This window comes from Hypomesus nipponensis, chromosome 17, assembly GCF_054491055.1.
Source record: "Hypomesus nipponensis isolate SF chromosome 17, ASM5449105v1, whole genome shotgun sequence".
NCBI classification, from domain to species: domain Eukaryota; kingdom Metazoa; phylum Chordata; class Actinopteri; order Osmeriformes; family Osmeridae; genus Hypomesus; species Hypomesus nipponensis.
In genome coordinates this window covers 21,269,980-21,292,500 of record NC_140377.1, presented here as the reverse complement: position 1 = coordinate 21,292,500, position 22,521 = coordinate 21,269,980, and the positions used below count along the sequence as shown (strand labels likewise).

The window sequence follows — 22,521 nt, the reverse complement described above, 5'->3', positions numbered from 1 at the left end:
TAATGTACCTATTTTAATTTTGCGCAATATTTTTATTATCCGCATTTCTATCTAATATTACCCGCTTCCGCAAACCACTAACCAAGCTACTCGCAACAATAAACGCGAGGATTCGTTGATCTATGAAAGCTCAGGCGATCTATTGTCGGCTGAAGGGGAAAAGCCGGTTGATTACAATTACGAATAATATTCCAATCTCTCATTTCTGACGTCATATATCGCTTCCCTGGCTGAATGTTGAACTGGTTTTCTTACAATGAGATGATAAGTCTTTCCTGCACATTTTGACAGCTCATACCGGCTCAAGCCGGTATTCAAACGCGCGTCCACGCAAATTCGTCCTCAAGAACGCGCTTTTATTCTGGCAGTGAACCAATGCGTGGTCTATAGAACTATGTATTTGGATGTGAACGAATGATGTAACAAATACCACAAAATGTACACAAGTTTAAAAATTGAAATGAAATGGGGGTACAAGCCAGGGGCTTATTGTTTATGTTCTATTATCCATATTGTGTATGACGTAAACTACTCGACCACACCTCGTAACTATGACATAAGTTATATATGATAGACCGAATTCTTTCACCAGTTCTTGCTGTAAATGTAGGCCCTATGGATATAAAATGTTGCTTTAGATTGTCATCACATACAATTTCACATCTAAGTCTACATTCCAACTTCTGCCCTGCTGTAAACAGAGTATTCGATCCTAAAACAAACATTCAGTAAGATATCAACTGATTCAGGGACAAATTGTAAGAGCTCCACCATCTCATATTACACAAAATACAAATAAATAAAAAGAGAGCAACTATTGAGAGGTTGAATGGTATGGACAGATCTGTAAGATTGTGTGATGGTGATAAAAAAAAAGATGTAAAGATAACCTAAGATGATGACACAGGCATTGTTGCATAAGCACTGTAAAGAAATGACTTGTTGTGGCCAAGTCTTACATAACCTCAGCGATTTCTGATGGGTCATCATAACGTGCTGGACTCTGTCCCTGATCAGGTCTTTTACCCAGTGACTGGGTCCCAGTCCAACGACCAAACAATCAGGGTTTGGGGCCGCCATAGGCGTGTATGTGAAGTGGGTTTCATTCATGCAGGACCCGTTCATACCACACTTTCACCCAATTTAACAGACTTTTGTTGCACTTGTACCAAACACCCGTTTACCCCCCGTCCCTTAAACCCCGGTGACCTAAAGTGGATGAAGGGGTTTTAAAGTTAACCACAGCGTATTTAACTGTTCAGGGACAGAGATAGCTCTGACTGAATTAACATCCAACCGAAAGATTTGCCAAGAATATTTTTGTTATTTCCATTTTGATAGGGATGTAATTTCTCTGTTTAGAACCCTGGACAGCTCAGGTTACCAACAGTTTGAAAATGTAAATGAAAAAATATGTTTACTTCATGTTGGTGCGTATCACTATTGATGTCAAATAAAGATAACCTTATGTTCAGTTTTGTTCAGGTTATCACGGGTCAACTTGACAGTAAAAGACAGCAGTAAAGGCTCACAGCTTATTCATAAGCAACATTGTACACCCCTGGTATCTTTGAAATGGATTTTTGTGATATTGTCATTTAGATATGATTTTGTTATTTTACTGAGGCCAGTGACAGAACGTTTCTTTGGCATTACCCACTGCAACATCGTTAGAACTTGGCACTTCTAGTCCCCATGATTATTTTTACGAAGATGTTATTACAGTATATTATAGAGGCTAGTTTAAAGATCAGGAAATTCAAGGAACATGTCAGTTCACCTACATTTAGTCTTCATAGTACGCATACTGTCTCCCAAACTGTTCAACTGATATTGGTGAAAAACGACCTTCATTGCCTGGAGGTCCCCAGCCACAAGGGTGGACTGATACAAACAAAAAACTCAAGACAAACAAATGCTTTGCATTATTGCATTTCTAGTCTACTTTATTTCTTTGTTTTGTTTGTGTGTTGTTTTTGGGGGGGCCTTGTGCAATCCGCAAACGCACAAACTATATCATAGGCACATACAAAAACATTGAATACGCGTATCATTACAGCAAAATACAGATTCAAAAGAAACATAGTAAAAAGGGTTAAACAAAAAAAGTCCTTATCTTTCAGTTAAATACCATAATGTTAATAATGAACATAATCAAAATCATGATGTTATTACAGTACTGTACAACTTAATAAAATATCTCAAGTAATGTATGAATGTATTAAAAAAAAGGTTTTAGTTCAGTCCAGGCATGCACCTTATATGCTCATGATATAAAACAAACCTGTCACAGTCCCTGGGAAACAAACGTGTCCCCTTTGACATCAGGAAGTGACATTTGAAACGGAAACGTCCTCCTCATGATTATTATTAGCCTCTACTCTTACTAAATGAAAAGTAAATTTAGCACCCGGATTTGATTCTTTTATTTATTTATTTTGTCCTGGCTCACGCCTTGCGGATCCTCTCTCTTCAGGTGTGTGCGCGCGTGTGTGGGTGTGCAGGTGTAGTGGTCACCCGCCGCTCCACACCTGCGTGTCCACCTGTCTGTCTGTCCGCCTGTCCTTCTACCCATTCACGAACGCCTTCCCTGGCCACCTCGAGTTCCGTCGCGGCACCAATTTATCTACCAAAACACCAGAACAAACCTTTCATCAATGACGAGATCTCACGAACGTGGCACAGATATAACCCCCCCACCCCCACCCCCTCCTTCCTCTCGTTCTATAACCACTCCGATGTTTCCTACGACTCATTCAAAAGGATCTCCGATCGTTAACCGAAAAAGCCACAGACTCTTTGAATACCAGACACTGGACAGACAAGACAGAGAGGAAAAGACAAATAAGTTGTTATTCATTGGAAAGCGCTCTGGTGCCATCGAAAAGAACTTGCACTTGCACCCGAATGAAGAGTCTCCATGTCTCCCTCTTCAGGACGCAAAGGTGAACTGCAGTTAGAGATGAGGGATATATAACAGGCCAACGAGAAAGCAAAGGAGGTCAATTCGACTGCCTTTTAGCCTCTTTATGGGTCCTGTGGGGCATCCGGTCTGAACTTTTATTTTGAAACATTTTAACCTCGATCAGGCGGCCAACATCCAGCCCAAGACCTGACTCAGGGATAGAGTGGTACAACACTGCATTGTTCAATGAACTTTACTGGCCTTATGAAGTCTATACATGCGTCTAACATACTTGTTTGTGAGGCAGGAGCTAGGCACGACAGCACAGCTGTGCTGATCTTTCCATGACATGGATAGGTTTGTGCTCGTTTGTTTGGGATTGGGAAGTGATCTATAGATCAGTGCCCCTGTACTCACCATCCCCTCAAGAACAAACAAAACATCATAATATGATACAAATTAACTTGATCTCAAAACTCTTCCACGATAGTAGAACTCAAAACACTTGATTTCATGCTTCACCAAAACGATGACAAAGCGTTCTGAAGACTTTAGCATTTATAAAATTGTCCGAGCGATAACATGTTCATTCCAAAGGAATTAAAGTAATACTAGTATTCACAGAGTGAAACACCCTGCAACAACGTCAGCATTCAAATCGAGCCTGTCTACTAGTCCTGCAGTTGTGGATCAGTCGGTGGGGGCCTGGAGGCTACCAATATCCTGTCCCTGCGATGTGAGGCTAAACCTGGGGAAAGGGACCAGCCTTTGGTGGCCTGCAGGCTAGCAGCAGTTAGCTGCTAACCTTGTGACCTGCACAGCCAATTTTTGGGGGATTTTGGACCCTTGATTCTCACTTTCATGTTTCCTAAATCTTTGACGTATAAAAAAAAAAATCATGTGGATTGTTGGTCAGTTTAAGAATTAAAAATAGGTCCTATAATGGCAGATATAACCAAATAACTGAACCGATGTGATCCAAAAGCATCATTATGTCATTTAAACAAGAAGGGTCATGCAAATCAACAGCCAGGTTATCATTTCTCTATGGGGGCCAGGGTTAACTGCTGGTCCGGATATCTGACTCTCTTTTGCGTTCATACCGCTAGCCTTGTCGGCTGAGGTGTCGAGGCTAACAAGCTAGCGAGGTTAGTGCTTCTGCATGCTCACAGGAGGAAACTCGTTCTCGTCGTCCAGACAGACAGGCCCAGCGGCGAACTCGTGCTCCGGGATGACCTCGCCCTTCCTGGCCCCGCCGTCCTCAGAGTACCCTGCAGGACGGAGAACAGGGAAAGAAAAGCCGTGAAAGAACCATGTCTTGCGCAGAGAGGTACGCAAATGTTTCATTCGATTCACCTTTTAAAAGAACGTGCTAAAATCCTTACAAAACTACTTGGAGCTCGATTATAAATATACAAACACGTGCAAACACGCAAACATACACAAATAACGCCAACACGAGTACGTAAATAGCACAAATGGTAGAATACCTGTAAGCGTGGCAGTGACCGGCGCAGTGGTTGGTATGGCAACAGTGGCAGCGTAGGATGGACAGGCCTGGGCAGGCATCGCTACCTCAGACCGGCCCTCCTCCTCCTCACAGTCCTCATCGACACCAAACAGTCTGCGGGAGAGAGGGGAACCAACAGCTCTTCAAAAGGAAGCTCGCCCGTCCGACTGTGAGGTCATATATCTGACTGGAGATTCCAATGTCCTTTCGCTAGCCCCGCCCCCCCCCCCCCCTTTCCCAATAGTGTGAGGTGGGCGCCGACCTTTCACCTGTGTTTGTGGGCCAGCACACACTCGCCCCCGTCCTGAGGGTCCACGTTGTAGATGAAGAGCTGGCCTTCTGCAGAGGCCACCAGCAGCCGCGGAAGTTTCTGGATCCTGAGAGAGAAAAACCAGAGAGAGAGAAACAGATGAAATGGTCTTCATCGTCACCTGCTTCAATAGACTGGACTTGATTGGCTCGTTGAGTTAGTTGGCTTTCACCGCGAGAGCCATTTAAGACACCTGTCTAATGGTAGTACAGCTGTGTCAGAAGTCCTCACAAAGTGTAACATTCTCTCTCTCTCTCCCCCTCCTCCTCTCCCTCGCCCTCTCCCTCTCCTGCGTCCTGTGGGGGGACGGGAGGAACTCACGTGGCGAGCGTGCAGACGTTCCTCTGTCCGGACACCAGGAGGCGCACGGTGGCAAAGGCTCGGTCCTGACTCATCATCCCCGACACCTGGGCCGGCAGGTAGCTGCTCGCGGCCGAGAACATCTTCCCCACGTACGCCGACCAGGTCGGGGCCTCCTCCTCTCCGCTGCATGGAGGGGGGGGGGGAGAGAGAGAGAGAGAGAGAGAGAGAGAGAGAGGGATGGAGAGAGAGGGGGTGATAGAGAGAGAAGGGGCGATGGAGTGCGGGCACGCGTGCAGACGTGTCACCTCCGTTAGCATCGAGTGTACATGAGTCATGTACATGTCATTAGTACATGAGTGTGTGTGTGTGTACCTCGCCCCGTGCTGCTCCAATTTGAAGATGTGCACAGTCTCTGTGTTGCTGGAAGCGCAGAGGAACTGAGCGTCAGGGCTGAAGGACAGGGAGCTGATGTTCACGTACCTGTGGGCACACACAGTCACACACAGCCAAGACGTTCACACAAACTGGGCTGTTAAAAAGCTGTCAGCTCAGCTGCCTTGTTTAGTACTGTGTGTAAGAGCCAGCACCATAAAACTATTTTTAGTGGGTAATAAAAGAATGAAAAAAAGGGGTTATGTTCCAGGCATACATGCCCGAATCTCCTGAACTGACACAGCAGCAGAGAATCAATCCTACCTCACCACTCCACTTCAAAAGCACCTTTAGAATTGACTGGTTTGTTTTCGCCTAGGGTGCTTGGTACTAAATATGCAAGTCCTGCTGTGAGGAGGAACTCAATCCTGTTAGTGTCCGGAAGTGAACTCTGACCTCTTCATCCCCCGACGGAACTCAAACAGACGCAGGCCCTCGGGGATGGAGAACACTCTGATGACAGTGCCCTGAGGGGGGGGGGGGGGGGGGGGGGGGGGGGGAGAGATAGGAGGGGTAGAGAAAAAGAGTATATGAAAAGTAGTATTTGAAGTAGAAACGGATATACAAGGTCTAAAAGGAGACACAGGAAGCAGCAGGAAGCAGGAAGTCACAGTCAGTCTCCAGGGTGCCCGTCCCACAGAGACCATCCCTTGGCTGGCTACAGTGGTTCTCAAATGGGGCTACCCAGAGGTACTACAGGGGTTACGGGAGAGATAGTGGAAAATTGACAAGTCTGAGAGTAAATCATGAAAATACAGTACTTAAAAAAGGCTATTTATCAATACTATAGTATTTATACAATATAAATATGGGCTTATGGAGTACCTTGATTCAGAAATCAGGAAGAGGGGTACTGAAGCCCCCCGATAAGGTTGAAGACCGCTGGGATCCCCCCCCAGCTCACCGGGTACCCCCCAGTACCCACATGGCCTGGCTGGTTACCCCTCAGTACCCCAATGGCCTGGCTGGTTACCCCTCAGTACCCCCAGGGCCTGGCCTGTTACCCCCCAGTACCCCCATGGCCTGGCCTGTTACCCCCCAGTACCCCCATGGCCTGGCCGGTTACCCCCCAGTACCCCCATGGCCTGGCTGGACTCACCCTCTCCGAGGCGCTGGCCAGCTTGGTTCCTGAGGCGTTGAAGGTAAGAGCTGCCAGAGGGCTGTCATGGGCAGGGATCATCGTCACCGTGCTCTGGAACGAGAGCAAACAACAACACAGAAAGCAACATAGTCATTATGCTCCTTTATACCGTGCAATGTCCTCTAGCTTGCTGTGCGTTACATTCATACTACTATAGTACACAGTCCTGGATTTCTTTCAGCTTTACCAGGTTGTTGGCATCGTAGACTATGATCTCTCCGATGGTGGAACTGCCGGGGTAGGCCAGGTAGGAGTTGGAATGGTTGATGGAGAGAGCACACAAGCCTATGGAGAGGCAAGGAGAGAAGACCTGGATGAACATCCTACTTGGCAAGTCAGTTGGTCAATGTTGGAGAGGTGACACAAGGTGGCAGAACGCAAGTCCTATCAGGCATCAGCAAAACAATCACATGCCAACATGAGGGTAACACCAGGGTAACGCTAAGAAAGAAACAAACCTAACACTCACTGTGTTTCCACGTAACCACGGTGACTCACTGCCGTGACAACAGAGAACTCAGAGAATCCGAAACAAGGCAGACTGTCCTCGGTTCTTTAAGATTGACTAACTGTGTATATTGAAATTCAATCTGCAGAGCCCCTAAGGTTGTTTGACTCATGCTAGCGTGTGTAGACAGAGAGCTAACAGCTAGCTGTGTGTGTGTGTGTGTGTGTGTGTGTGTGTGTGTGTGTTTACCTGAGGGGTTGGATGGTGTGTTGAGCAGGGTCTTCAGCAGCTTCATGTCTTTTATGTTGTGGATGTAGACAGACTCTTCCAGACACACCACCAACCTCTGTAGGAAACCACAGGCTGCTATTACATACCTTACAGACAGTAATCACAGTTAGCATGGCATGCTACATCCTCTCAGGTACAGATGGTAACACAGTTAGCATGGCATGCTACATCCTCTCAGGTACAGATAGTGGTTACATTAGCAATGCTACACCTGCTCAGCATTGGGTACCAAGAAATTGTAAGTGATACTTTTAGCACCAGTCTGTTAGGCATTTAGCCTGAAAGTCTGGTTGAGTAGAGACATTTCAAAAGCTGTTCTTGAACTCAAAAAATGCAACACTATACTGTACCTTTCATTCACGATTGGGTTACACACAAAAGAAAAATGGCATTTGTGTTGGAACGGCTTATTGTTAGTGGAACAATAACCAATGCAACCGGTCCTTTTCTCAGAAATAAAGACTTTAACCGTGACCTCTCGAGACTGAAACGCGCTCGCTACCTGTCTGTTGAGGCGGACTGCCAGGATGTTGTTGGAGTAGCTGTAGTTGCAGATCTCCGTTCCCTTCTTGAAGTGGTAGACGTTCATGCGGCGAGGCATGGAGGTGCTCACCACCACCACCAGGCTGCTGGAGAACAGGCGCTCCACAATGTACACGTCTGGGGTCTCTGGCATCACAGAACAGGGGTAATACCATTAGAGTGGTGACGTCATGGTGTTCATCAAGTGTACACTATAAGCGTACACACAAAGTGTTCATCAAGTGTACACTATACGCATACACACTAAGTGTTCATCAAGTGTACACTATAAGCATACACGCCAAGTGTTCATCAAGTGTACACTATAAGCATACACGCCAAGTGTTCATCAAGTGTACACTATAAGCATACACGCCAAGTGTTCATCAAGTGTACACTATAAGCATACAGTAGGTTTGGAATGAGGCTGTACTGACCGCTCTCGTGGATGCAGTCCAGCTTGTCGACTGAGGTCACAGAGAACAGTTTGTATCCAGTCTTGGTTCCCACAGCCAATGACCTGAGAGACAAAAACATACTGATTTATAAGAGGGATTTTCCTCACCAAAAAGTTCAGTCTGTTGGGGTTATAGATTCTGCATGAGATATGTTTTCAATGTAAACACTGTCAAGGAAATGGGAGTTTGTCCAATGCAAACTAAGAAACAGTCGCCGTCATGTATTTAAATCCAACTTCCTGTTCTGACTTTTCTCTTTTTCAGTTTGTGTTATACACAATCCAGTTAGAATAGTTAAAAATGTGCAGCACATGAACACATTTGAATATGAGAGATTTGCAAGGATAATTTACGGTGAGTATCATGAGTTTAGATTGAACTGACATAATCCTGTCATGAAAAGTGCATTTAAGAATGAAACTAATGGGCTTTAGGCTCTCAGATTTAAAAAGTAAACTTTTTGTTAAACACTGAGCAGTATAGGATTGTAATCTTTCTGGACTCTGCTTTAAATCACTTTAATCACACTTTTTCAAAACACTGTCTGTTTTTTAGGTCGCACTGTTGTTTCTTAGTGTTTAGTAGGCTATTCAGAAACATGTACAAACGTGCATTCCTGCACATAATAAATTATCTTCTTCACTGACCACAGGGAAACACCTGTATGTATCCACTCACAGCCTGTAATAACACCAGGTCACTTTTCATTTCAACAGTCATGCTCTCTAAACAGAAACAAATGTCTACAGTATCAAGCCTTTATAGTTTAGAATAATTCGCACGTTGAGGCTGTAAACCGCAAGCCATTAGTCTGCATTCTTTCAACGGCTGTAAACGTGTCTCTGCTCTGGGTGTAAAAAACAAGACGCTGCCGACAGTTTGTAGTATATCTAGCGTGCAACACACCATGTCAGGTGAGCAGGCTATCTAATCTACATGAAGAACTCATAGAAAAGTAAATAACACACTAGTCTAAAGACCGCTGGATTATCCAATTTTTACTGTGAAGTAGGCTAAAGCTAGTTGGACGTATTCCAATTTCCATGACTACAACAAAATAGTTTTCAACCACAATAAGCAGCAGAGATGTCGGCTTTAGATCTCGGTAATTAAACGACGGAATGATAGTTTGCTAAATGTGCTTGCATTGTTTACAAACCGAACCCACATAGCCTACTGAGCTAGCTTACGTGGAGTCTTGGTTGAAAGAGGCGCAGCCAAGCCCAAGCCCTGGCTCGGGTCCGCCCGGCCCGCCTGGACCGTCAGCTCCCTCTCCAGTCTCCATCCCGATTCCCAGCGACCTCTTTCCCTCCCTCCGCCCTGGATTGGAGGCCTGGGATCGGCTGCGCCTCTTCGCTCGATGGCGGCGGACGAAGGATCCAGCAGGGATGAAGCCTGTCCAACCTCTTGACAATTAAATAGTGTTATCACAGATTATGAGTTTTTATCGTATTCCCGCTACTTTTAGAATCAATATACTAGCTTCATAAATTGTTATGTTAGAGCTTGGGGCTTCCAGGCGCTACAGATGAGAAAAAATGAAGCAAAACATGAACAGCTGACAGACCGACGTCACACTAATGCTCCATACGGATTGGCTGAACGAAACTCCAGGTTGTTTCTTAATAAATCGTCCAAACCTCTACTTTACTGTAGTTCCTCCTTATTTACCTTTCCTATGCCGTCTGCTAATAGGCTTCGACTGTATGGCGTGAGTTTAGTTAAAAGTCGATTGAAAATGAAATTAATTACGTTAGCCAGATTTACCAATTAATGAATAAACTATAACTATGGGCTAAATAAACACAGAGTAGAAGATGTTTGATGTTAACAGATATTTTAAGGGTTGACATGTATTCTAAGTAGGTCAGCTACAGGTAGATTGACGTGACACCACAATAACCTTGCATTGCCATGTTTTATACATATGTTAAAACCCTGTCTACTTTTTGTTCTCTCCAGGAGTAAAGAGAGGAGAAAAATTATCAATTATGGCTTCAGGGAAACAATCTTCCTTTCAGTGTTTCAGTCCTAAAACACTTCACCCCCATAACCAGGAAGTGCAAAATGTTCTGGTTACATTTACGTTTTCAATACACCATCTCAGTTGTAAAAATTAACAGGATATTATGTTATCTGCTGAAAAACACACTGTAGTTCATCAACAGTTTTACTGACCTCAACATTATAACTTACCACTGCGTCCATAATTCAGTACATTTATGACATTAATAAAAAGATTAATAAAAATGTCTCTCAACTTTTTCACTTTTTCTCCATGGGTGAGTTTCTTTCAGTGTCCACCCAGAGTCTTGGTGTGAATAGCCTAATCAATGCGACATGCACTGTACTGGATATTCAGAGACTGCTTATAGTATGATGCAACGTCAATTCAGTCATGTTTTGCAATACTATGCGTAATGTATTTCCATTGTATCATGTATCAGTCACTTCAGAACACTACAGCTGAACACATCTGGATTTCCTCCACACAACCAGGTTCCTCTTCGATGGGAGGCAGGCAAACTGAGCATGCTCAGGTGGGCTCTGCAGAGGAGCAGCTGCGCTCTACAAGACTGGCATTTGTGGAGCGAGTGACGATGCCTGTCCTGGATGATCTGCTGGATGGACTTCTGCAGGAGAGGGTGATCAACGATGCTGAGATGGAGGCAGTGAAGGTGGAGGCAGTGAGGAAGGACAGAGCACGGGCCACCATCGACATGGTCCTGAGGAAAGGATCTCCCTCCCCTTTTGTGATGAAAACTATTTTAGCTAAATATGACCCTGCCTTATACACAACTCTTGGCTTCCAATAAAATATGCAGAGAACAGTGTCAGACCTAGGATGAGTGTATCACACCAGTGTTTCAACCTAGTAGGGAATACACTATGTACAGATATATTAACTTACAATTTAAATACAGCTAAATGAAATATGAATTGGCTGAATATTTACAAATAGTATATTTATCTACACTGAAACTATATTGTTGGCATCTTTGAAATATTTTATAAAATATTCTTTAAAAATTCTCTGACCCTTGAGTATAACTCTGTTCTGAACAATGAACTCTGCTCTGTAACGTGGAGGTAGTCAGCCTGCTTGATGTGTTCAACATCCACCTGCTCTGTAACGTGGAGGTAGTCAGCCTGCTTGATGTGTTCAACATCCACCTGCTCTGTAACGTGGAGGTAGTCAGCCTGGTTGATGTGTTCAACATCCACCCGCTCTGTCTGTGAGCTGCACCCTCCAGGCTGGTCCTCCATGCTGGTCCCCCAGGCTGGTCCTCCATGCTGGTCCCCCAGGCTGGTCCTCCATGCTGGTCCCCCAGGCTGGTCCTCCAGGCTGGTCCTCCAGGCTGGTCCTCCATGCTGGTCCCCCAGGCTGGTCCTCCAGGCTGGTCCTCCAGGCTGGTCCTCCATGCTGGTCCCCCAGGCTGGTCCTCCAGGCTGGTCCTCCAGGCTGGTCCTCCAGGCTGGTCCTCCATGCTGGTCCCCCAGGCTGGTCCTCCAGGCTGGTCCTCCAGGCTGGTCCTCCAGGCTGGTCCTCCATGCTGGTCCCCCAGGCTGGTCCTCCATGCTGGTCCCCCAGGCTGGTCCTCCAGGCTGGTCCTCCATGCTGGTCCTCCAGGCTGGTCCTCCAGGCTGGTCCTCCAGGCTGGTCCTCCATGCTGGTCCTCCATGCTGGTCCTCCAGGCTGGTCCTCCATGCTGGTCCCCCATGCTGGTCCTCCAGGCTGGTCCTCCAGGCTGGTCCTCCATGCTGGTCCTCCAGGCTGGTCCTCCAGGCTGGTCCTCCAGGCTGGTCCTCCTGCATGACGCAACAGCCAAGACCATACTGGCTTGAGTCACTCTGAATAGTGACACGTTATTGTATCGCAGTACAGGTGTCTGAGTGACCAGTTGTTACATTTTCTTCACTGCCGCGATGTGTTTTAGGAGCCTAACCGCTAAAGACAGTGGAGTTCCAATAATGAACCATCACCTGTGCCATCATAAACCCATAACATGGGCGGTGGCTGCCAAAAAAAGGCGGTACATTACTGTACCACTGATCCACGATCAGAGCTACACCACTGTAATAGTACGTCACAGGTGGCCTAGTCTACAAGAATGTTGTTAAACCATTCAGACCTGAGTGGATCTACTTTCTATTTCACTTTACAGCAAACAAACACACATCTTTCTGCTTTCAGCTTCATCTGCTAGGCTTCAATTGTGTGGTGTCGCTATAGGTAAGTTAAAAGTCGATTGAAAATGTAAGTAATTGTTAGCCAGATGAATTAATGAATTAATAAACAGTAGCAATGGGCTACAATATACAGGGTAGAATATGCTTAATCTTTACAGGAAGTTTAAGTAAGATTTGACATGTATTCGAAGTACACAAGGACGTGGAACCACATCACATGGTTTATTGGCATATTTTATCAATATTTAATGTTCTCCATTCTCTCCAGGAGTGGAGAGGAGAAGGATTATCAACAATGGCTTCAGGTAAACAGTCTCCGTTTTACTCCTAAAACACTTCACCACAACAAGGAAGTGCATTATGTTAGCAGTTCTGTCAGTTACATTTGAAGGTTTTAACTGCACCATCTCAGGTGTAAAAATCAATAGGATGTTATCATCTGAAGAACACACTGTAGTTCATTAACAGTTGTATTTACCTCAGTATAATCTAACACTCATTCCATCGTTCATTATATTTTATAACAATCAAAATTAGTCTCTTCAGTCTAACTCTTTTTCTCCCTTTTTCTCCTCTCGCTATTTTTCTGCCCTCTCTCTCTCTCTCTCTCTCTCTCTCTCTCTCTCTCTCTCTCTCTCTCTCTCTCTCTCTCTCTCTCTCTCTCTCTCTCTCTCTCTCTCTCTCTCTCTCTGACAGGTGACTCCCTCCATCTCTCAGAGCTGAGGATTGTGCTGCTGGGGGGGAAATGTGAAGGGAAGAGTTCATCAGGAAACACCATCCTGGGCAGAGAGGAGTTTGACTTGAGGACAGCTGCTCAGTGTGTGAAGAGACAGGGAGAAGTAGCAGGGAGGCAGGTCACTGTGGTCGACACTGCAGGATGGCGGAGGAATCTCCCTGTAGAGAGGACTAGTGAGCTGGTTAAACAGGAGATAGTACGCAGTGTGTCTCTGTGTCCTCCAGGACCCCACACTCTCCTCCTGGTCATACGGCTGGATGTCTCATTCCTAGAGAAACACAGAAGATCAGTAGAAGGACACCTGCAGCTTCTCAGTGAGAGAGTCTGGAGTCACACTATACTGCTGTTCATCAGTGGGGACTGTCTGGGAGACACAACCATCGAGCAGCACATTGAGAGAGAAGGGAAGGCCCTCCAGTGGCTTGTTGAGAAATGTGGGAACAGGTATCATGTCCTCAACAATGAGAACAGGGGTGATGACACTCAGGTCACTGAGCTGTTAGACAAGGTGGAGGAGATGGTGGCAGGAAACAGAGGAGGCCACTATGAGATGGACAGAGAGATCCTGGAGAAGATAGAGGAGAGAAGGAGGGCAGAGGAAGAGAGAGCACAACAGAGGCTGATGAAGGTGCAGAAACAGAGAGAGACTCTCAGATCACTAATGGGTGAGTTTCTTTCATTATCAATCCAGAGTCTTGGTGTGAATAGCCTAATCAATGTGACATGCAGTATACTGGATATTTAGAGACTGGTTTTAATATGAGAAAACATATTTTATATTATTGATGAACAACATTGTGCGTAATGTAGATATCAGTACATTGTAGTTTTTTGTAGGGTATGTTCATCTGAGCAGAGAACATTTCTGCAACTTACTTTGTTACTATGTGGTGTACATGCGTCACTCAAACAACCTGTAAACTCAGATAATTGTAAACTTCAAAAAAGAAAATGCTATCTCTGTTTGCCCTTTGTTTTTCTCTATTTAACTTTATCTCTCAATCGGTCTCATGCATCTATATCCACCCCCCCTCTCTCTCTCTCTCTCTCTCTCTCTCTCTCTCTCTCTCTCTCTCTCTCTCTCTCTCTCTCTCTCTCTCTCTCTCTCTCTCTCTCTCCCTCTTTGTCTCTCTCCCCTCCCCTCTCTCTGACAGGTGACTCCCTCCATCTCTCAGAGCTGAGGATTGTGCTGCTGGGGGGGAAACGTGCAGGGAAGAGTTCATCAGGAAACACCATCCTGGGCAGAGAGGAGTTTGACCTGAGGACAGCTGCTCAGTGTGTGAAGAGACAGGGAGAAGTAGCAGGGAGGCAGGTCACTGTGGTCGACACTCCAGGATGGTGGAGGAATTTCACTGTAGAGGACACTACTGAGCTGGTTAAACAGGAGATAGTACGCAGTGTGTCTCTGTGTCCTCCAGGACCCCACACTCTCCTCCTGGTCATACGGCTGGATCGATCATTTCTAGAGGAACACAGAAGATCAGTAGAGGGACACCTGCAGCTTCTCAGTGAGAGAGTCTGGAGTCACACTATAGTGCTGTTCACTCGTGGGGACCATCTGGGAGACACAACCATTGAGCAGCACATTGAGAGAGAAGGGAAGGCCCTCCAGTGGCTTGTTGAGAAATGTGGGAACAGGTATCATGTCCTCAACAATGAGAACAGGGGTGATGACACTCAGGTCACTGAGCTGTTGCACAAGATGGAGGAGATGGTGGCAGGAAACAGAGAAGGCCACTATGAGATGGACAGAGAGATCCTGGAGAAGACAGAGGAGAGAAGGAGGGCAGAGGAAGAGAGAGCACAACAGAGGCTGATGAAGGTGCAGAAACAGAGAGAGACTCTCAGATCATTAATGGGTGAGTTTATTTCAGTGTCCACCCCAAATCTTGATGTGAAAAGTGTATTCATTGTGACATGCAGTTTACTGGATATTTAGAGGCTGGTTTCATGGCAATATGAGAAAATGTCATTTCCATTACTGATTAACAATATTGTGCATAACTTAGATATCAGTAAATTGTTGTTTTACGTTAAATATGTTCATCTGAGCAGAGAACATTTTTGCAACTCACATTACGTCTAACTATGTGGTGAAGATTCTTCACTCAAACGACCTGTAAAGTCAGATCATTGTAAATTTCACAAAGAAAATGCAATCTCTGTTTGCCCTTTGTCTTTCTCTATCTCACTTTATCTCTGAAACTGTCTCTTGCATCTATATTTTCCTCTCTCTCTCTCTCTCTCTCTCTCTCTCTCTCTCTCTCTCTCTCTCTCTCTCTCTCTCTCTCTCTCTCTCTCTCTCTCTCTCTCTCTCTCTCTCTCTCTCTCTCTCTCTCTCTCTCTCTCTCTCTCTCTGACAGGTGACTCCCTCTATTTCTCAGAGCTGAGGATTGTGCTGCTGGGGGGGAAACTTGCAGGGAAGAGTTCATCAGGAAACACCATCCTGGGCAGAGAGGAGTTTGACCTGAGGACAGCTGCTCAGTGTGTGAAGAGACAGGGAGAAGTAGCAGGGAGGCAGGTCACTGTGGTCGACACTCCAGGATGGTGGAGGAATCACCCTGTAGAGAGTACTACTGAGCTGGTTAAACAGGAGATAGTACGCAGTGTGTCTCTGTGTCCGCCAGGACCCCACACTCTCCTCCTGGTCATACGGCTGGATGTCTCATTCCTAGAGAAACACAGAAGATCAGTAGAAGGACACCTGCAGCTTCTCAGTGAGAGAGTCTGGAGTCACACTATACTGCTGTTCATCAGTGGGGACTGTCTGGGAGACACAACCATTGAGCAGCACATTGAGAGAGAAGGGAAGGCCCTCCAGTGGCTTGTTGACAAATGTGGGAACAGGTATCATGTCCTCAACAATGAGAACAGGGGTGATGACACTCAGGTCACTGAGCTGTTGCACAAGATGGAGGAGATGGTGGCAGGAAACAGAGAAGGCCACTATGAGATGGACAGAGAGATCCTGGAGAAGATAGAGGAGAGAAGGAGGGCAGAGGAAGAGAGAGCACAACAGAGGCTGATGAAGGTGCAGGAACAGAGAGAGACTCTCAGATCACTAATGGGTGAGTTTATTTCAGTGTCCACCCAGAGTCAAGGTGTGAATAGCCTAATCAATTTGACACACAGTTTACTGGATATTTAGAGACTGGTTTTAATATGAGAAAATGTAATTTCAATTACTGATGAACAATATTGTGCATAATTCAGATATCAGCAAATTGTTGTTTTTTGTAGGATGCGTTCATCTGAGCAGACAATATTTTTGCAACTCACATTATTACAATGTGCTGAAAATGCTTCACTCAAACAACCTGTAAAATCAGATCATTGTAAACTTCACAAAGAAAATACAATCTCAGTTTCCCCTTTGTCTTTCTCTGTCTCACAATATCCCTCAATCTGTATCATGAATCTATATTTTCCTCTCTCTCTCTCTCTCTCTCTCTCTCTCTCTCTCTCTCTCTCTCTCTCTCTCTCTCTCTCTCTCTCTCTCTCTCTCTCTCTCTCTCTCTCTCTCTCTCTCTCTTTGTCTCTCTCCCCTCCCCTCTCTCTGACAGGTGACTCCCTCCATCTCTCAGAGCTGAGGATTGTGCTGCTGGGGGGGAAACGTGCAGGGAAGAGTTCATCAGGAAACACCATCCTGGGCAGAGAGGAGTTTGACCTGAGGACAGCTGCTCAGTGTGTGAAGAGACAGGGAGAAGTAGCAGGGAGGCAGGTCACTGTGGTCGACACTCCAGGATGGTGGAGGAATCTCCCTGTAGAGAGGACTACTGAGCTGGTTAAACAGGAGATAGTACGCAGTGTGTCTCTGTGTCCTCCAGGACCCCACACTCTCCTCCTGGTCATACGGCTGGATGTCTCATTCCCAGAGAAACAGAGAAAATCAGTAGAGGGACACCTGCAGCTTCTCAGTGAGAGAGTCTGGAGTCACACTATAGTGCTGTTCACCAATGGGGACTGTCTTGGAGACTCAACCATTGAGCAGCACTTTGAGAGAGAAGGGAAGGCCCTCCAGTGGCTTGTTGAGAAATGTGGGAACAGGTATCATGTCCTCAACCATAAGAACAGGGGTGATGACGCTCAGGTCACTGAGCTGTTGGACAAGATGGAGGAGATGGTGGCAGCAAACAGTGGAGATTTATTTCACCCTGAGATTGAGGACAGTAAAGAAATTAGCCCTGAAGAGAATCAGACGTCACTACTGCCCATAACAGGAGCCGGGAGCATTGAAGTCATCCCTCCAAGCAGTGAGTATTGAGTATTTGCTGTACTAAAAGCAGTTCTAAATATTTATTTGAGATGAGAGAAACAGAAGGGATGACAATACACACACTTCAATACAGACAGAGACAGAAATAGAACTGTAGAAATATGTGTCCATAACAAGAACCGATTCAACACCCTTTTAATTCATTTTAATATTCAATTTTACCTTCTTCTTTTTTATATATATATACACTCACCGACCACTTTATCAGGTACACTTGTTAACTTTCTTGTTAACACAAATAGCTAATCAACCAATCACATGGCAGAAACTCCATGCATTTACTAAGCATGTAGACGTGGTGAAGACAACTTGCTGAAGTTCAGAATGGTGAAGAAAGGGGACTTAAGTGACTTTGAATGTTGTTGTTGCCAGACGCGCTGTTCTGAGTATTTCAGAAACTGCTGATCTAATGGGATTTTCACACACAACCATCTCTAGGGTTTACAGAGAAGGGTCCGAAAAATAGAAAATATCCAGTGAGCGGCAATTGTATGGGCGAAGATGCCTTGTTGATGTCAGAGATCAGAGGAGAATAGGCAGACTGGTTCGAGATAGATAGAAAGGCAACAGTAACTCAAGTAACCACTTGTTACAACCAAGGTATGCTGAATACCATCTCTGAATGCACAACATGTTGAACCTTGAAGCAGGTGGGCTACAGCAGCAGCAGACCACAACGGGTGCCCCTCCTGTCAGCTAATAACAGGAAACTGAGGCAACAAGGCTCACCAAAATAGGACAATAGAAGATTTGAAAAATGTTTCCTGGTCTGATGAGTCTCGATTTCAGCTGCAACATTCAGATGGTCGGGTCAGAATTTGGCGTATACAACATGAAAGGTCACTCTATTGTTTGCACCAGTGGTATGTCACAGACGTGGTCTTGCTCCATCCGAGGGTTTACTTGTCCAATGGTTGCCCCCACCAGGAGTCGAACCTGCCACCTCTGGCATCCCAAGCGCCAAAGAAAAAAGCTAGCTCTATAGACGCGGGTGGCCTGTTACATACCTGAGGAGTGAGTTTCACGGTTCTTACTCCGTTACAAAAGCATGGATCCATCCTGCCTTGTAGCAACGGTTCAGGTGGTGGTGGTCTAATGGTGTGGGGATGTTTTCTTGGCACACATTGGGCCCCTTAGTACTAATTGAGCATCGTTTAAACGTAACAGCCTACCTGAGTCTGTTGCTGACCCTGTCCATCCCTTTATGACCACAGTGTTCCCATCTTCTGATGGCTACTTCCAGCAGGATAATGCACCATGTCACAAAGCTCAAATCATCTCTAACTGGTTTCTTGAACATGACAATGAGTTCACTGAACTCCAAGGGCCTCCACAGTCACCAGATCTCAATCCAATAGAGCACCTGGAGATTCGCATCATTGATGTAAAGCCGACAAATCTGCATCAACTGCAAGATGCTATCATGTAAATATGGACCAAAATCTCTGAGGAATGTTTCAAAAACTTTGTTGAAAGTATGCCACAAAGAATTAAGGCAGTTCTGAAGGCAGAAGGGGGTTCAACCTGGTACTAGTGAGGTGTACCTAATAAAGTGGCCAGTGAGTGTATGTACTACATTTCTTTAGCAAACACTTTTATCCAAAGTCATATACAGGGGTATTTGAACTTGTGATCCCTTGAGCTACAGTCTAATACTCAACCACTGAGCCATAGCTGTCTGTGCATGAGAGACAATAATTCTGTTGTGTTTCTTTACAGACTGGAGAGATGGTAGATCTGATCTCCTGTCTCTGGGGAGCTCTGGCTATGGCTCCCAGACCTCCATACTTTCTCACCTCAGCTCAGAGAGTAACCCACACAGATCTCCACACAGCAGATTAAACCCTGAACCTGCACACAGCAGGGAACCACAAGGACGGGTACGTAGATTACCAGATTATCTGTTCAGGTACTTTTATACTTATTTCTGAAGACCCAGATTTACAAAAGAGCTATATCATTCAGAGTTAATTGGTTGTTTTTATAACTAAGAGGTCACTACTGCCTGTGACAAGAGCTGGGAGCATACGCTTCATCCCTCCAATCAGTGAGTATTGATTATTTACTGTACTAACAGCAGATAAATAACTTTAAGTTCATAATAATTGAATGTTAAATGCGAGATGTTAGAAACAGAAGAGAAGACAATACATAACACAACTATGTGGATACAAACAGAAATAGAAATATATAAACGTGTCCGTAAATTGAACCAATTAAATACCCATCATTTTATTAGTCCATCTGTTACATTCTTATTTCAAATAAATACATATGTAAAATGTATGTTTAGCAAACACTTTTGCTCAAAGTTATTTACAGGGGTATATGACCCTGTAATCCCTTGAGTTACAATCACTCAACCACTGAGCTAATGGTGTCTGTGCATTTACCAGTCTGTATTTGTCAGTTTGTCAGTCTGTATTAAATAATCTGTTTGTCAGTGGATGTAAAAAGTGACGTGATGCTTGACCTTGTTTAGTTATTTGTATGTTGTTGTTGTGCAGTGAGTGGAGACAGCAGAGCTGAGAGAAACGATGATTCTGATTGGAGATCTGAGACTGGATCACTGTGGAGCCTTGAGGGTAAGATGCCTGTCTGTTTGTTTGTTTGTTTGTTTGTTTGTCTCTCTGTCTGTCTGTTAGTGTTTCTCTCTGTCTGTCTGCCTGACGAGATACTGCCTAGATACTGACTAGATACTACCTGCTTGCTTGCCTTCTTGTATGTCTGTCAGTTTGCCTGTATGTCTGTCCTTCAGTCAGTTGAATGTTCCATACATGGTCCCTGAGTAGGAATCTAACCAGCCCAGTATCTGACCTGCTGTGTTTCTCTACAGAGTGGAGAGATAGTAGATCTGATCTCCTGTCTCTGAGGAGCTCTGGCTACGGCTCCCAGAGGTCCAGACTTTCTCACTACAGCTCAGGGAGGACAGAGCACGCTCAGAAGGGCTCTGCAGAGGAGCAGCTGCGCTCTACAAGACTGGAGTTTGTGGAGCGAGTGTCCATGCCTGTCCTGGATGATCTGCTGGATAGACTTCGTAAGCAGAGGGTGATCAATAATGCTGAGATGGAGGCAGTGAAGGTGGAGGCAGTGAGGAAGGACAGAGCACGGGCCACCATCGACATGGTCCTGAGGAAAGGATCTCTCTCATGTTTTCTGATGAAAACGATTTTGTCTAAATATGACCCTGCCTTATACACAACTCTTGGCTTCCAATAAAACATGCTGAGAATAGTGTCAGACCTATGATGAGTGTATCACACCAGTGTTTCAACCTCGTAGTGAATACATTATGTACAGATATAGCCATTACAATGTAAATACAGTGAAATGAAATATGAATTAGCTTTATATTTACAAATAGTATATTTATCTACACTGTCTGGAACTACTGTTGGCATCTTTGAAATATTTTGTCAAATTATTTTTGAAAATATTGTTTTATATTTGGGTTTTGCTGCGTACATACAAACCATACATGGTTACATACAGACTTTCTCATTAAAATAAAAATGGATTTGTTACAAAAATCATATGAATGTTAAGTTATATTTTTTTAAATTTAATTTCTTCAAGATGAACGGAAATTATGAACTATTATGTTTTACAATCAGCACAACATGGTAATAACAGACAGATTTATTAGAAAATATGGAATTTTTATGAAGGTAAAGTATATACTTAGATACTTATGTCTAATTTAATTCAATCATATATGAGGATAAATTCTTTAAAACTGTCTATTTTAATAAAAAGAAATGGATGTGAGAAACCAGTCTTGTTTAGAAACATACAACACATCTCAAGCAGACTGCTAAAAAGACAATGGAGTTTGATATGCAGATTTTCTGTATACACGAGGCTTGTGTCTCAGTGAGGAAGAGGTCGCTCCGTGGACCCCTGGAAGGACACATATAGATCTAGGAATGCTCATCTGTGCAAGCTCTGGAGAGCGAGGAAGCAGATAATGGTCTCCAAACTCAGTTATGACCTCATCTTCTGTGTGCCGGTTCCCCTGTGCATCATTCGTGGAATGTGTACTGTTTAAGGGCATGTTTTGGTGGTTACTATATCTGTACTGTCCAGCTAATGTATATAATGTCCATCTGAGAGACAGGTATCTCACTCATGCTTTCACTCTGTTGTGGATTGGTGGCATGATCCGACGTTGTGCTAATAAAACCAAGTCAACCCTTTTTCTAATTGACATGGCTCCTTCTGGCCTGCTTTGACAGATATCCATCCTATCAGAGTTGCAATAATGAACATTCACCAACAGGTGACACCGCTGGGCCATCTTACTGTAAACACATATCTTTTAGATGGATAAGACGTTATTGATTCCATAGGGAAATTGATGTGTTACAGCAGTCCAGCTCAAAGCAAACAAACACAGACTTGGAATAGACAAAAATGTATTTAAAATAAATATAAATAATTAAATACACAGGTGTCTGCAACAAAGTACAGCAGTCCAGCCCAAGACAAACAAACACAGACTTGGAATAGACAAAAAGTGATGTAATATAAATAAATACACAGGTGGGTGCAACACAAGTACAAAAAGCACCACAGAGCAACATGCTGTCCATAGGTGAGCATGTGAAGGCTGAGTCCCTGGCTGGAGCAGCGTTATACATCCTGACAGCCACCGGGGGGAGACACCTGCAGAAACGTCCCTTTGAACACCAGAGCAGCAGCCTGTTGCTAAAAGTCCTCCTCTGTCCAGTAACAGTCCTATGAAGAGGATGAAGTCCTCCTCTGCCCAGTAACAGTCCCATGAAGTGGATGAAGTCCTCCTCTGCCCAGTAACAGTCCCATGAAGAGGATGAAGTCCTCCTCTGCCCAGTAACAGTCCCATGAAGAGGATGAAGTGCTCCTCTGCCCAGTAACAGTCCCATGAAGAGGATGAAGTCCTCCTCTGCCCAGTAACAGTCCCATGAAGAGGATGAAGTGCTCCTCTTCCCAGTAACAGTCCCATGGAGAGGATGAGAGGTG

The 22,521-nt window shown here is 44.8% G+C and overlaps 3 protein-coding genes across 4 annotated transcripts in view; 1 reads left to right on the top strand and 2 right to left on the bottom strand.

Moving 5' to 3' along the window:
- slc16a6b (solute carrier family 16 member 6b) overlaps window positions 1-291 on the bottom strand; it is a 7,436-nt gene extending 7,145 nt beyond the window's left edge. For both annotated transcript variants that reach the window (XM_084677956.1, XM_084677955.1), the window contains exon 1: window positions 1-291. This exon is cut by the window's left edge. The gene's annotated coding sequence lies outside the window, so the exon portion shown is untranslated.
- A 1,625-nt stretch (window positions 292-1,916) lies between these two features.
- Window positions 1,917-9,877, bottom strand: wipi1 (WD repeat domain, phosphoinositide interacting 1). Its single transcript, XM_084678550.1, has 13 exons — window positions 9,511-9,877; window positions 8,300-8,382; window positions 7,843-8,009; window positions 7,299-7,395; window positions 6,789-6,886; window positions 6,560-6,652; window positions 5,857-5,927; window positions 5,401-5,508; window positions 5,047-5,211; window positions 4,685-4,792; window positions 4,396-4,529; window positions 4,076-4,176; window positions 1,917-2,626 (listed from the first exon to the last, which is right to left on the bottom strand). The coding sequence occupies exons 1-13, from the start codon at window positions 9,603-9,605 to the stop codon at window positions 2,576-2,578; spliced, it is 1,371 nt and encodes a 456-aa protein (XP_084534676.1). The 5' UTR covers window positions 9,606-9,877; the 3' UTR covers window positions 1,917-2,575.
- Window positions 9,878-13,602: 3,725 nt separating this feature from the next.
- LOC146254012 (GTPase IMAP family member 8-like) lies at window positions 13,603-20,849 on the top strand. The gene is made up of 8 exons (XM_084676766.1): window positions 13,603-13,912; window positions 14,402-15,106; window positions 15,611-16,315; window positions 16,811-17,500; window positions 19,243-19,403; window positions 19,516-19,570; window positions 20,031-20,108; window positions 20,360-20,849. The coding sequence occupies exons 1-8, from the start codon at window positions 13,765-13,767 to the stop codon at window positions 20,740-20,742; spliced, it is 2,925 nt and encodes a 974-aa protein (XP_084532892.1). The 5' UTR covers window positions 13,603-13,764; the 3' UTR covers window positions 20,743-20,849.
- The last annotated feature ends 1,672 nt before the right edge of the window (window positions 20,850-22,521 follow it).